Source organism: Apis mellifera, linkage group LG3 (assembly GCF_003254395.2).
Source record: "Apis mellifera strain DH4 linkage group LG3, Amel_HAv3.1, whole genome shotgun sequence".
Taxonomy (NCBI): Eukaryota; Metazoa; Arthropoda; class Insecta; order Hymenoptera; family Apidae; genus Apis; species Apis mellifera.
Window position 1 is genome coordinate 8138875 of NC_037640.1, and position 14961 is coordinate 8153835.

The window sequence follows — 14961 nt, forward strand, 5'->3', positions numbered from 1 at the left end:
CAAGGTAAATTGTACGAACAATTTACATTAATCGCTCGATATTATATTAATATTGATGTTATTATAATTAATTGAAAATAAGAATATAGTGAATTATGAAACGAAGGAATTCTCATGAAAGAAAGTGGAAACCTGCAGCGGAGGGGTAAACGGCTTCTAGATAACGGCATAGTAAACGGTATTCGATCTTCTTCTTCACGTGTATACCAGTGTTTTATAATCGGCGTATAACTTGAACATTTTCTATAAATTCATCTCTTTCTAATTCAACATTTTCTATTATATTTCTGGTTATGATCAGAAATCACAATAAATAGTATGTATATAAAGATACTGAAAAATATGACTGTATTTGCTGTGAGAAAATTATAATGGTTATGTTATTACAAAAAATATATGAATTAGTATTAATGCCATAATCATAAAAAAAATTGTATCATTATTTTGAACTATCACCAGTGTTATCATTGGATTGGATTCAAGTTATCAAGCATGACTCCAGAAAAAGAAAACAAGAGGTATTAAACGATTTATTTTTCAATGAAGTTATGTCTGAGATTGAGCAAAAAGCGATTCGTTTGCAAAATAAAAGTTTCAAATTTAATATAAACTTTGTAACGTGTGTTTTTGAATGTAAACTAATACCGGTATCATTGGTGTTTCTTGTGCTTATCATTTAAATTCGCATTAACGGTAGATAAAGAAGAATCATTTATAAATTAAGAAAATGAATCTTGCGCAAAATATTTTGAAAAGCGGCAAATCCGTAAGTCTTTCCAGCAATGTCATCGCGTTGAAATATAATGTACCTGGTTGCGGTTACGCAGGCGCATCGCAGACATCAAGAATCGATGATTTATCCGATATCTCGAAATCCACAGATGGCGGGAATCGATCGAAGATAGAAATCACGGAGAAATTACGTGACAGAAATTATGGTACTGTAGCGGTAGCAACTAGCGAAAGTATTTTACAGGAAATGCCAGAACCGCGAGGAATACCTGTGTTTGGAACACTTTTTTCATTCATTTTATCTGGAGGTCCAAAAAAACAACACGAGTACGTTGATAAAAGGCACAAAGAACTGGGTCCCGTTTACAAAGAACGTATAGGACCAACCACGGCAGTTTTTGTAAATTCAATTCATGAATTTCGTAAAATTTTTCGACTTGAAGGGTCAACACCAAAACATTTCCTACCAGAAGCTTGGACACTTTACAATGAGATACGGAAATGTCGTCGCGGTTTGCTATTCATGTACATTAACTTTAAATATTTTTCTATAAAATACAAAAATATATTTATAGTTTAAATGAAAAAAATTTAAACTTTTATTTTTGAATTTTTATATATTTTTATGATAGGAATGGCGAAGAATGGGTATATTTTCGTAAGATTTTAAACAAAGTAATGTTATTACCAGATCCAACAAATTTAATGATTGCACCATGTCAAGAGGTAGCCATAGAACTTAAACGAAAATGGCAAAAACAAATTAAGACCAATAACATTATATCGAATTTACAAGTTCAACTTTATCAGTGGTCTATAGAGGGTATAATATATGCATAATAAGTTATTTCATGCCGAAAAATGTAATAATAAACAGTGTCCATAGAAGCACATTTTTATTTTACAGCTATGATGGCCACGTTGATGGGATCGTACTGGTATTCTTACAAACATCAATTGTCCCGAGATTTCGAAATATTGGCAGAAACATTGCATGAAATATTTGAATATTCAGCTAAATTATCTATAATACCAGTTAAATTAGCTATGAATTTACGTTTACCTGTTTGGAAAAAATTTGTTGCATCTGCTGATACAGCTTTCGAAATTGTTCGAATGTTAGTACCAGAAATGGCTAAATTAGGTGGTAATGGTTTATTAAAGAAAATGATGGATGAAGGTATTCGAGCCGAAGACGCAATCTGCATTGTTACCGATTTTATTTTAGCAGCTGGTGATACGGTTAGATCAGAGTGTAACTATTTTATGAAACAAAAATTTATATTTGAAATTTATAAAAATAATTATTTATATTTGAAACAAATTATTATATATATTATAAATATATTATATATTTTATTTAAATTTAAAATAAATAAAATAGAAAATTTAATAAAATTAAATTAAATTTCAAAAGTTAAATATTTATATAGTTTATTTATATTATTTATTTGTTAATAATTAAAAAAATTAATTTTGTATTTTATGTTCAGACGGCGACAACTTTGCAGTGGATATTATTGTTGTTATGTAATCATCCTGAAAAACAAGAAGAATTATTTAAACACTTAAAAGATCTTTCTCAAGAAGATATATTAAGATTACCGTTATTAAAAGGTATAATCAAAGAATCTCTTCGATTATATCCTATAGCTCCATTTATATCTAGGTATTTACCGGAAGATAGTGTGATTGGTAATTATTTTGTGCCAAAAGGGGTAAATGAATTTATATTATATTTTATTTATAATGAACATATTAATAAATAATGAAAAAGAAATTAAAAGTCATTATAAAGGCATTGTATTATATTATAAAGTTATATTATATTTTATTATAGGAATTACTTGTCTTATCACTTTATTCGAGCGGTCGTGATGCTGCTAATTTTCCACAACCAAACGAATTCCGTCCAGAAAGATGGATTAGAACGCAAAAAGGTATTTATCAAGGCGTAGTACATCCACATGCAAGTTTACCATTCGCTTTAGGCGCTAGAAGTTGTATTGGTCGAAAATTAGCAGAAATACAAATATCGTTTGCATTAGCAGAGGTGCGTAAATAATTATGTATTAATATATATTAAGAATTGATAAACTTATTTGATGATATGATTTTATTTTAAAAATTGCAGTTAATTAAATCATTTAAAATAGAATGTATAAATAAGAATCAAGTAAAATTAATTTTACATTTGATTTCTGTACCATCGCAATCAATAAAATTAAAATTGATGGAGAGAAATTAGCTAATATAAAGTGAAATATCATTTAATCAATTGTAAAAATAGTAAAATACTTTTTTATTGTTTATTTTTTTATTTCCTTCTATGCAATAATATTTTATCCATATACATTTATATTGAATAAAATACAAATATTTTTTCTATTGTACATACATATATATGTGTAAATTAATTATTTATGTTACAATTATTAACATTTAAATATATATTTTTAATTAAATGACATTTATAAATTGTATACTTATTAATATTTATCAATTCTAAATCTTACAATAAATTCATAAAGCATAATCGAAGTAGAGAATGAGTAAAATATTTTGTTATATAAAAATTTCATTAAGCGTTTCAAATTTAGAAAGTATAGATTAAATAATTAAAATAATGTTATTAAATATTACAATTATGTACAATTAATTTATTATTAACGTTGGCACAAAACGTTGTTTATGATTTTTTTTATTTCGTCTAAAAATTCATGAAAATTATCGGTACTAGAAAAATCTTGAAATGCTTGAACTCTTTCAGATTTTGTCATTGAAGCTGTCAGAAATCTCTTTACGCAACAAGATTTTAGTTCGTGACATGAATTCATTCTCGCCCAATTCCACGCTTTACTCAAATTTTTATAATTCAATTTAGATATAGAACTTTCTGTAAGAATATCTGATATATCAGCCATAAGGAACCTGTCCGCCAATAGTACAGCGTCTAATATAGATTCAATAGTTCTATTTTCGAAAGTCGAACCATTTGCAGCTAAAAGTAATGTATTAAGACCTTCTTTTGATGTGTTTCTTAATTTGACACGTTTTTTACCGGATTCTGAAAAGTTTCCTTCAAGCATTGCTGAAAAGGCATCCGATTTTTGACATAATGTTTGCCTGCAAGCATCAATAGTCGTACCATCGTCTAGTTCAAATGTAACTGTTGCAGGTTTCGGATGATTGTCGTACACTCTTGGAAAATCTGCCGAAATGGTTTCTATGATTTGATATTTTTCTACAATGTCAGGTTGAATTTCCAATGTGTCTGCTAATCGACAAATTGACCAAATAGCATTTTCATAAAGATTGTGTTGTTGATTAGATAGAATCTGAAATATTAATCGAAGACCACCATGATTATTCAGAAGTGATTTTAGAATATATCGTGACTTGATTAGGAATGGTATCGAAACTGCAATAACTAATTTATGAGCTTCCTCTCCACGAAGCAATATAGATGTAAGTTCACCTATCGCTCCGCCAGTTTCTGCTAGGGCACATAGTTGTCTTATATATTGTTCAGAACCATATAATGTTTGAGCTTCAAAAACGAAGCCTTGTTTTAATAATGGTATTAGATATACTCCATTTCTATATAAAAAATTGTTTATTAAATACTATAAATCTTATTTAGATGGTAATTAAAAAAAATTTTATCTATTTACCTTATAATTCTAGTTAAAATTCTAGATGCTTTTGGATTTTTAGCATGTTTGATATAAGCTGATAATGCTTTAATAGTTGCAGGATCAGCCAATCGATCAACTGGATCATTTGAATGACTTAATCGACTTAATAATACTAATGTCCATACATTTGCATATTCCCAAACATTTGATTTATTTCCTTCCTCTGAATTTTGAAATTTTTCAATATTTACAGTTATTGATTTACAACTTTTTAATGATTCTACTTCTTCTTGAGGTTCTGAAAAAAATTATTGAAATTTATTATTTTTTTGAATATTGATTTGAAATTTGATATATTATTTTAAAATATAAAAATTATTTTACCGTCTTCGTTGTCCATTATTTCTGTATCGCTACAAACTGGACTATAATTGTCTTCAGTATTTTCATCATTTTCAATAGAATCATAAAAAGGTAATGGTGGTGTACTAGGAGGTGAAGAAGAAACACTAACAGCACTACCTGGACTCCAGTCATCTCGATAATAATCTGAACTAAATCTATAGATAAAAAAATCATGACTTTATATCTTCTATAATAATAAATTAAAAACTTACAAATCTTACAAACGTACCTTCCTAAATTTGTTTTATTATATTTCAATTCTAGTTGTTTATTAGGAGGAGAATCATTCTCTCTTTTTCTTGAAACATTTGTCTCCTCATAAGATACTGTTTCAGTTACCATTTTTTTCAATCTAATAACTAAAACATCAAGCAAACCATTTTTTATCATTATTGTAATACTTGGATCATCATAAATGAATTGTGCTAAAGCATGCAATAACATAGGATGATATTTTTCATTTTTAATATCTTTTAATAAAAATAACATTAATTCTAAGCCAAATCCCATTCTAATTCTTGCACGATTTACAGCTTCTCTACAAAACAAACATAAACTGACTAATGTTTCTTTAGATAGTTCCAAGTGATCTTTGATGAGAATAATCAAACTTTCAATAGCACCAAAATTTCCCAGAATAGGTCGACATTCTGCAATTTGGCAAAGATTGTACAAACATCTGATTGCTATTTTATTATTCATATCACAACATTGTACAATACACTTATAACCCTGCATATCATTTTCCCCTCGTAATTGTTCCCCAACTCGAGGATCAAGTGTAGCCAAAAATACACACATGGCTTTTAAACAGGTTTCTATTAAATCTATATATTTTGTATCTGTTTTTAATTGTTCCTTTGCCATTACTAATAAATTTGTAATTCGAATTATTACTCCAGATTCTAAGATTTCTTCTCTACTACCTTCATACATAGTCCAAATATTTCTTTAAAGAAAATATATAATTAAATATTGACTAGGAAAAGAATATTATTAATGTACAAATTATTTTTTTAATACCTTATAGCTCTAATACCCATTAAATAAGTTTGCATATACATGTCTAATTGTAAAAGATCAACCAAAGCTTGTACTGCTCCAGCTTCACATAATGATTTTGCATGCCAATCACATTCAGATAAATTACCAATTAGTCTACAAGCACGACAATGCAAAGAATTTCCTAGTTTTATATGCTTTATTATAGAAATTACATGAGTTGCTATTTTAGATCCTTTGACCTAAAATATAACAATATATTTAAAATGCATTATCATAAATAAGTATTCTATAAGAAAGTATTAAATTAAATATTAAATTTTATAAAAATACTTTGTTTAATAAATATATATCTATTAATTGATATAAAAGTATATAAAAATAAATATACATATACCTTTTCTCTTGCATCAGAATTCATGCAAGCATTTGCTAAAATACTTAAAGTCATATTCAATATTTTTATATTATGACAATGAAGTAAATTTACTAAAATGCCTAATCCTCCATCTTTGGCAAATTGCTTGTAACACTTTGAATCATTTTTAAGTTGTGTCAAACATGACCAAATTCCGCTTTTCGAGTCCAATTTTATATGTTTAAATAATTCTTGTAATATCGGGCCTTCTTGTCTCTCACTCATGTTCAATATTTTTATAAACGAATAAAAAAATTAATGAAAATTTGTTAGTTTTTTAAAAGAAACATAACCTCTAAATTATACTGCCAACTAGTTTGACAATTTCACCCATATAGTAGCTTATAAAAATAAGACAAAAAAGATCGTAGTTTAATTAATAAATTTCACTGTCAAAATATATTTGAACTATAGTTATCAATTTTATAATCCATATTATAAATTTATAGTTTTATAAATATAAATAATAAATTATTTTGTAAAATTATTTTTTTAAATTTCCCGCTATTTGATTTTAAAGTTTAAATATATATTGTATATACTGTATACTGTATCATAATTTTAATAAAGTCAATAGAAATATATTATATAAAAAAACAAAAGAATATTATTAAAATAATTTTAAAATATATTAATAATTATATTCAAATGAAGTATTTAATAAGCATAATAAGTAATAACTATTTATAATCATTATTAATAATGATTATATGTTTAAATATTTATTTTAAAATCTATTTTTTTTCTCTCTCTTTATTTCATATATCATTTAATTTTATATCAAATATAGAATTTTCAATATATTTTATTGTATTAAACTTTATTATTTTATTAAATAATAAAAATATGCTTCAAATAAAGTAAAATCAATTTGTTAAAGAATTATTTTTACTAAATTTGAATGAAGTGTAATGAAATTGTTTATATTGATAATTTTAATAAAATAAAATAAATTTTTAATTTACTTGTTCCTAAAAGTAGAATTATTTTCATGTCAAAATCTGCATAATAATAGTTACATAAAATTCTATATGTATATAATTCCAAATAATATTTAAATTCATTCCTAATCTGATGTTGAAATTGTTTATAAATGATTTATATCATCAAAATAAATGTAATTTTAATTTATCATAGAAAAAAAAAACATAAAATTTAAATTGCGTTTCGTAAGAAAGACAAATTTCTATTTTGCGTAAGCGCATTGAGAAAAGTATCATTATCGTAATGCGCACCTGCTGAGTATAAGGGCAGTGTCCGTGAATTGAGTATAGCAGAGGCGTCAAAATGATAGGAGAGGGCATGGAGATTGGATCGTGAGCTACGCAGGAGATGTCGACAAGATGACAGCAGTTGTATGACGCTTGCTAATTCTTGGATACAGGTTCAGCATATATCAATAGTAGGAGGAAAATCGTTCGCGAACGAAACGAACGATTTATGCCTCGTTACGGTGATACGTTAATCTCAATAAATTCTTTGCGTCTAAACGAAATTATAATCAGACAAATTCGGGTGAGAGCTGTGATCGCCGCGCCCGTGCAATGTACACAGCGGCCTGAATTGTGTTCAAGATCATTATCGTCCCCGAGGAGTACTCTTTTTAAACAATCTGGAGTGGAGTAATGAGTGTTTTTGGAGATTTTCAGCGTGTCTGGGTACAAAGATTCCCGGACAGCGCCTTGCCGGCGGCCTGGGAAGAGGATGTCAGGGCCAATCTAGTCAAGCATAAACAGAAGGTAAAATCTTTAATAAAAAACATATTTGTATTTGTTATATAAAAAAAATGAATTTATTTAAATAAAGTTTTTTAGAATTTACATTATTATATTGAAAAAAAATATCTATTTAGATAGAAGTTAGAAATTACAGAAATTAAATATATATATGACAATAATGACATATACTTTTGACATATACTATGTTTTGATTTAAATAATTTTTTATAGGAAATTTTATTTTATAAATTATAATTTATAATTAATATATATGATTTTAATTCTATAATAATAATAAATATATATTAACAAAAGAATATTATATATTGAAAATATTTTTATTGTAATATTTGCTTTTTTTATAATTAAATTATGTTAAATTATATTAGTTAAATTATGTTAAAAACTAAAAACTTAATTGAAAATTCTTTTTCTAAGAAGTTTGTTCAATAAATTTTTATTACATAAACCTTCTTCATTGTTGAAGCATTGAGAACTTCATTCCATGAGTCATCATATTAATTTCTTACTTAACTGGGAAATTAACTTATATTTAACTGTAATTATATCTAATATATTATTTGTGTTTATTACATAAATTTCAAATTGATTTAAAATTTATTTTGCAATATTAAATAATTTTTATAAATTTTATATTTATAAAGGAAATTGATTTACAATCAATAAATATTGAAAAATATAAACTTAATTATTGTATTAAGAATATCAATTCTTGTTATTAAATTTTCTCATTTGGTATATTGTCATTGATTCATCATTTGCTGTTTATATTAATTTTGTTATCATTTTAGAAAAATCAATTTATATTATTTATTAAGGTAACTATGTAAAAAATAAATAAAAAGAATTATTATTCCATCCAGGTAACTGCTTTGAGAGAAGAACTTGAAAAAGAAGAATTTTATGTAGAATATTTAGAAAGATTATTGGCAGATGTTGAGCGTCATAAGCAATTGGCAAATAGTAATATTATAACATCTCCTGATAAACAGCAACCTATAGAATCTCAAAATCAGCATAGTTGTCAAGCAGCAGAGAATAATTTAACTAATTCTACAAGCACATCTCGTATTCAACATGTGGAATCATCAATTTCTTCCCTTCCTGCATCTGAAGATATAAGTAAATTTCAGGACAAGTGTGTAACTGAATTAAGTTCTACTCTTAATACATGCAAAAGACCCAAAAGTGAAATACCTAGGTGTCCTGATAAAGTGCCTGAGCTTAGAAGAAACAGTGATCCAGATGTGCCAAGTAATTATGTCACTGTAATTGAAGTGACAGGAAGCTCAAAAAAAGATAAAAATGAAGAATCTCTCAAAGAGGAAGATGAAAAAGGTGATATATTATATTTATATAATATTATATAATTTAATTGTTTTAATTATATAAATTATTTATGTTTAATAAATAGATTTAGAAAATGCAATTAATGAAGATGGAGAGGATGGTGATGCAGAAGTATCAGAGGAAGAACCTTATTATGATTCTGTAGCTTTAGATCAAACAGGAGAATATGTATATATTGATGCACGTGTTCCACCTGTTGGAAATAATAATGGCAGTAGAGCACCACCAAGGAGACCACCCTCTTTACCAGATTCACCAGGGAATCAAAGCAATTATGTCAACATTGATTATTTTATACAGTAAATTATTTGTATTTAAATATTATTGGTTTTAAAATTATTTTATGAAAATTTCATTTTATTGATATTAATTAATATTGATTAATATTTATGTTCTTATTTATAGACACAGAGTTGCAGATAGTGAAGATGAAGAAGGTGCAAGTCCTGCACCAATTTTATTACGTGCTCTTAGCACTGATAATGAAACTGGTAGTAGTGATGCAGAACCTTTAAGTTTAAGTGAGGGTAGTTTAGAATCACCAACACCAACTACACCTCGCCGACAGGAGAAAAGCAAAGAACGTGAAGATGATAGAACATCTATGATTAAATGTATTGTAAACTCAGTAGTGGAGAGTGAAACTATTTATGTTGAATGTTTAAACGTTATGTTACAAGTATATAATCTATTTATTATTTTTAATAATATATATAGATAATATTAAATTGATTAAAAAGATATAATATTTTTTTTTAGTACATGAAAGCTATCAGAGCGACGTTAACAACATCTCAACCTGTTATTTCTGAAGATGAATTTGGTACAATGTTTTATAAAATTCCTGAATTACATGCATTGCATCAAACATTTTTGGATGGTCTTAGAAAAAAATTAGAAAAATGGGATATTAAAACTACTATAGGTGAACAATTTAAAGTAAGAACTAAATATATTAATATATTAATATATCAATTTATTCTGTTCTTTTATTAATGTTATAATTTTATAATTATAAATTAAGATAATGGCTAGCAATATAGGATTATATGGAGCTTTTTTACATAATTATGCTCGTGCTACTGATACTGTACGAAGATGTTCTGCACATTCCACTCAATTCGGTGAAATTACAAGAGACATAAGACTCAGAGGATTTCCAAAAGGACCGGGTTTATCTCTTGAAGATCTCTTGCATAAACCAGTAGCTCGTGTACAAAAAAATGCATTAGTATTGCATGTAAGTACTGTATTGTTTATGATTTTATTATATATATATAAATCTATATAGATATAAACATGTATCATTGATAAAACATTGATTAAGTTGATAAAATGATGTGGAAATATACTTTGTAAATTTTATCTTATCATAGTTTGTATTGATAATTTTATCTCAATTGATTGTAGGATCTTCTTAAGCACACATCAGTGAATCATGCAGATCATGCACCACTTTCAGAAGCTCTTGCTATGACTAGAAATTTTCTAGACGAATTTAATATAATTCAAACAAAATCAATGTTTCCGGTAAATAAATTATAATGATAATTAAGATTATTATCAATTTAATTACATTAATTTTATATTAAAATATATTATTTTTAGAGTCATGATAGAGCACAAAGAAGATTGGTAAAAAATTCGTTTGTGGTAGAACTTTCTGATGGTCATAGAAAATTAAGACATCTTTTTCTTTTCAATGATGTAATTGCATGTGCAAAATATAAAGCTTCTGGCAGAGATAAATTTACATTTGAATTGAAATGGTATGTACCAGTGGCAGAAGCGGCAGTGACAGAAGATGGTGTAGAGCCACGTGAAACTAGTCCAGCTAATGTTGTAGCTTTGAGGTATATATAAATCTATTTTCATGAATAATAACTTACATAATATAAAAATTATATTTTTATTTTTAATATTTATATGTATAGATCACAAGCATGTACAGTACGTGATCAGATTTTATGGGAAGAACGAAATGATGAGAAACGAATTAGACTTGGTGGTAGAGGTTCAGAAAAAAATAGAAAGAAACTTGCTGAGCTTGAGGCTCAATTAGTATTAGCATCTCCAAATTTAGTATTACGCGTTGCGCATAAAAGTCAGCATCGAGTACAAAATTCGTATACATTCTTTCTATCCAGTGAATTTGAACGTTCTCAATGGGTTGAAGCAGTGGAGGCATTGCAACAGGTAATGCGTTCCCATATGTACCTAGATAAGTCAAAGGTGCGTAATTTACAGATTTCAAGTAAATAAATAATATAAAAATAATTAATTTGCACTTTATTTAAATCCAAAACGAGGATGCAAGTAACAATATCTTAATAAAAAATTATTAAAAAATTTAATAAAAACAAAATAAATATTAAACAATAATTTTTCAGGGTGGACAACCACCAGGGCCGCTCCCTTTATCAATGTATGAATTACAAGCATGGGTTACAGCCTGTCGTACTTATCTTCAAACAGATATGGGAAGTTATTTATTAAGATCAGGACGTGATGAAAGTTTATTACTAGGCGATCTTCATTTAACTTTACTTGGCTTGACACCACCAGGTTTAGATAGAGTTGGAGATCTTTATATCATTGTTGAAGTTGATAGTTATGGACACTATTTTAAACGAGCAAGAAGTCGAGTTGCGAGAGGTCAAGCTCCAACGTGGGGTAAAATGTTATTTTAATGAGAAATAATTAAAATCAAACTAATATCTTTCAATTAATTATTTTTAATTTTAATTAAAGGTGAAACATTTGTTGTGGAATTAGAAGGAAGTCAAAATGTTAGAATTCTATTATATGAAGAATGTGGAACACGTTCTGTATTACGTGGCAAATGTATACAAAAATTGAGTAGATCTTGGCTTCAATCAGATCAAATAGAAAGATCATTAAATTTAGGTCCAGCTACATTAGATGTGGCTCTTCGTTTTGTTCCAAGTGAAGTGACATTAAGACGCGTACCATCGGCTAAACCTCAAGGTCTATTTGGAGCTAAAATTCAACAAGTGTGCAAGTATGTTTCATAATTTTTATAAAATTTTTTATTGAAAATTTTTTTCAAGTATTAATCCTTATAATTATTTTTTTATAGACGTGAAAAACGTGATGTTCCTTTTATTATAACAGCATGTGTTAGAGAAGTGGAAAGGAGAGGAGTTGGTGAAGTTGGATTATATCGTGTTTCTGGTTCAGCTTCAGATTTAACAAAATTGCGTAAATCTTTTGAAAGCAATTCATATGAAGCAGAACAATTACTTAAAGAGGTATTTATGTATACGAAATTATATATACGAAAATCTTTTCATAATGCAATATAAAATTTTAGTAATTAATAAAATTGTATAGAACATATAATATTAATTTTATATTAATAGATTTATTATCTTTATAAGGTTGATGTTCATTCTGTAACGGGTGTATTGAAATTATATCTTCGTGAAATGCCAGAAGCTCTCTTCACAGATGCTCTTTATCCAGCATTCTTAGAAGCATTTCAAACTGGCGAGTTATCAAAAGGTGCTGCTCTTAGAAGAGTATATGAAAGTCTACCAGCCGTGAATAAAGCAGTCATTGACTTTCTACTTGCTCATTTGATACGAGTTAATAAACACGAGGCTCAAAATAAAATGTCCTTGCACAACTTAGCGACGGTGTTCGGACCGACGCTTCTACGTCCTGGTACGAATTCGCGATCTGATGTAAAAAGTCGGGATCCTTTAGCTGCAGGGACCGTAGACGTAATGGCACAGGCCGGTATACTTTATTGTTTTTTGCAGATGCATATGCAACAGAACAATCAATCACTCTAGTCGAGAGATTCTTGTTGATACATCGTAGCGTCAGCTGCTTTTTGCGAGTCTCATTGGAAATTGAACTCGCAGCAACTTACGCTGTAATGTAAAATGAACGATTTTTTATAATATATATTTTATTAGTTTTGTGATGTATCATTCATACAATGCTGAGTTAGATGTATAAGTAGACAGACTTTGACAAAATTTTGATTGAAATTTCTTTTATATTGGTAAATAATGTAGTAAAATGATCTTACACGTACTTTAAACTCCTCAATATATATTTTATATTTATATACTCGTGGAGTTCTAGCTACGATTTTATTACGTGATGATTACACGTAAAACATTTCTAAAAAAAAAAAAAAATTGTGTAAGAAAAAATTTTTTCCCATAAAAACAATATCAAAAAAAAAAGCGAAGTGAAATATGAAAATCCGATTATTAATGCATCCCCGCTTTAGAAAATAAGTATTTTTTCCAATGGAGCGTGTTCCTAGCAGAGAATCTAAATTTTTTTATGTATATGTCCACAAAAATTTTCACGTATTCACGAAAATAATCACGTTCCTAAATATTTCAGGAAGCACATTTTTTGAGATGTGCGAAATAAAGCTTTTAATAGTATATGCAAAATATACTAACTATATTCTGTTTTGACTTGATATTTATGTTTTCCAAGAAAACTATGTTTTTTCGTTAATATTATTTCTTATAAAAATATTTTGGAAAACATCAATGTTTTTAAATAGGGAATGCTGTGAAATAATCTTAAATCAAATTTCTAATGTTTAAGCTGTGGTTAGATTCGAATTTGTTTTTTATTAATTAATTTTTGATGATAAGTTTAATATTTTTGATACTTTAGAAATTCATTTGAAATATTTAAAATTTAAAAAATATTTAAAAAGAAATGCTTTTTAAAATTTTCAAATTTTTGATAAATTAAATATAAATATTTTATATATACAATTTTAAAAAATAGTTTAAAGAGTATTTTATTATTATATCTATACATTAATCTGCTGCATTGATTGTTAAATGCAAAGATTATTTCAATCTTTTTCAACAACTACTTTTTCAAGTTTTTTTTTTTTTTTAGATTAATATCTTAGAAGTCTAAGTGCAGTTTAATTTAGCACCAAAGAGAAAGATTCTCTCTTATATCTTCAATAAAAACTTTGATTGAACCTTTGAAGTATTAAAATCATTTTGCGTATTAATTATTTTGGAATTTCTATATCATTAATAGTACTCTTAACGATATTTTTTTATCATTACATATAATTAATAACTAATATATTAACTCTCCATTATCATCAGATTTTTAGAAGAACTGCTTTTTATTTAAAAAAAAGGAAAAGAAACCAATTGATATCTTTTATTCCAAAAATATACTTCAAAGAGTTATAATAAAAAAAAAAACACATTTGGCAGTACAAATTTAATACTCGCTAAAATTTTGTATTGTGCGCTAGAATATTTTGATTTTGATTGATAAGATCAAAAAATATATTTAATGAGTACTCGATAAAAAAATATAAGATTGTACCTATACATTAAATGAAACAATAATAAATTACAAAAAAAAAAAAGAAAAGAAAACAAAATCAAATTACCAGAGAAGAAGAAAAGATCGCGTTATATTAATTTCCGAAAGATATCTTTGAGCTTGATAAACAAACAAGGCAACTATCGTGTGCGTGATTTTAGCATATGCGTGTGTATGTATGCATGTATGTTATATATGTATGCATGTATGTATGTATGTATGTATGTATAATCTGCTCATGTGTATTATATCGTAAATAATTCGATATTTTTAATTTTTATATCATATTTAACATTAAGACGCGATCTTCTTTTGTACATTC

The 14961-nt window shown here is 26.9% G+C and overlaps 3 protein-coding genes across 9 annotated transcripts; 2 read left to right on the forward strand and 1 right to left on the reverse strand.

Moving 5' to 3' along the window:
* Positions 1–3051, forward strand: LOC411893 (cytochrome P450 315a1, mitochondrial). Of its 5 annotated transcripts, XM_006563932.3 has the most exons (8): positions 1–178; positions 460–518; positions 977–1257; positions 1365–1555; positions 1640–1974; positions 2226–2450; positions 2573–2785; positions 2867–3051. In XM_006563932.3, exons 1-8 carry the CDS (start codon positions 115–117, stop codon positions 2978–2980), a joined length of 1482 nt encoding a protein of 493 aa, XP_006563995.1. In that variant the 5' UTR covers positions 1–114; the 3' UTR covers positions 2981–3051. The 5 variants fall into 5 exon arrangements, with proteins under 5 accessions (XP_006563995.1, XP_006563996.1, XP_006563997.1 ...); XM_006563933.3 differs by having other exon boundaries at positions 65–518; positions 828–1257; positions 2867–3047; XM_006563934.3 differs by having other exon boundaries at positions 65–518; positions 882–1257; positions 2867–3047.
* LOC409256 (armadillo repeat-containing protein 5) lies at positions 3031–6536 on the reverse strand. Its single transcript, XM_392779.6, has 6 exons — positions 6175–6536; positions 5799–6019; positions 5005–5724; positions 4755–4930; positions 4407–4668; positions 3031–4332 (listed from the first exon to the last, which is right to left on the reverse strand). Exons 1-6 carry the CDS (start codon positions 6418–6420, stop codon positions 3399–3401), a joined length of 2559 nt encoding a protein of 852 aa, XP_392779.3. The 5' UTR covers positions 6421–6536; the 3' UTR covers positions 3031–3398.
* A 914-nt stretch (positions 6537–7450) lies between these two features.
* LOC409255 (active breakpoint cluster region-related protein) lies at positions 7451–13537 on the forward strand. Of its 3 annotated transcripts, XM_006563930.3 has the most exons (14): positions 7451–7934; positions 8798–9272; positions 9349–9583; positions 9690–9963; positions 10044–10223; positions 10309–10524; positions 10695–10814; positions 10893–11137; positions 11219–11516; positions 11675–11957; positions 12036–12306; positions 12385–12556; positions 12686–12971; positions 13070–13537. In XM_006563930.3, exons 1-14 carry the CDS (start codon positions 7821–7823, stop codon positions 13192–13194), a joined length of 3294 nt encoding a protein of 1097 aa, XP_006563993.1. In that variant the 5' UTR covers positions 7451–7820; the 3' UTR covers positions 13195–13537. The 3 variants fall into 3 exon arrangements, with proteins under 3 accessions (XP_006563993.1, XP_006563992.1, XP_006563994.1); XM_006563929.3 differs by having other exon boundaries at positions 7453–7934; positions 12686–13504; XM_006563931.3 differs by having other exon boundaries at positions 7453–7934; positions 11219–11480; positions 12686–13504.
* The last annotated feature ends 1424 nt before the right edge of the window (positions 13538–14961 follow it).

Excerpts from the sequence above, each read along its gene's own strand:
- LOC411893 (XM_395360.6), top strand. The coding sequence starts at position 728 with ATGAATCTTGCGCAAAATATTTTGAAAAGCGGCAAATCCGTAAGTCTT. Across the intron at positions 2,451-2,572 it reads ATTATTTTGTGCCAAAAGGG|GAATTACTTGTCTTATCACT; the intron begins GTAAATGAATTT and ends ATTTTATTATAG. Across the intron at positions 2,786-2,866 it reads TATCGTTTGCATTAGCAGAG|TTAATTAAATCATTTAAAAT; the intron begins GTGCGTAAATAA and ends TAAAAATTGCAG.
- LOC409256 (XM_392779.6), bottom strand. The coding sequence starts at position 6,420 with ATGAGTGAGAGACAAGAAGGCCCGATATTACAAGAATTATTTAAACAT. Across the intron at positions 6,020-6,174 it reads ATTCTGATGCAAGAGAAAAG|GTCAAAGGATCTAAAATAGC; the intron begins GTATATGTATAT and ends GTTATATTTTAG. Across the intron at positions 4,931-5,004 it reads AATAAAACAAATTTAGGAAG|ATTTAGTTCAGATTATTATC; the intron begins GTACGTTTGTAA and ends TTTTATCTATAG.
- LOC409255 (XM_006563929.3), top strand. The coding sequence starts at position 7,821 with ATGAGTGTTTTTGGAGATTTTCAGCGTGTCTGGGTACAAAGATTCCCG. Across the intron at positions 10,525-10,694 it reads AAAATGCATTAGTATTGCAT|GATCTTCTTAAGCACACATC; the intron begins GTAAGTACTGTA and ends AATTGATTGTAG. Across the intron at positions 12,557-12,685 it reads CAGAACAATTACTTAAAGAG|GTTGATGTTCATTCTGTAAC; the intron begins GTATTTATGTAT and ends TATCTTTATAAG.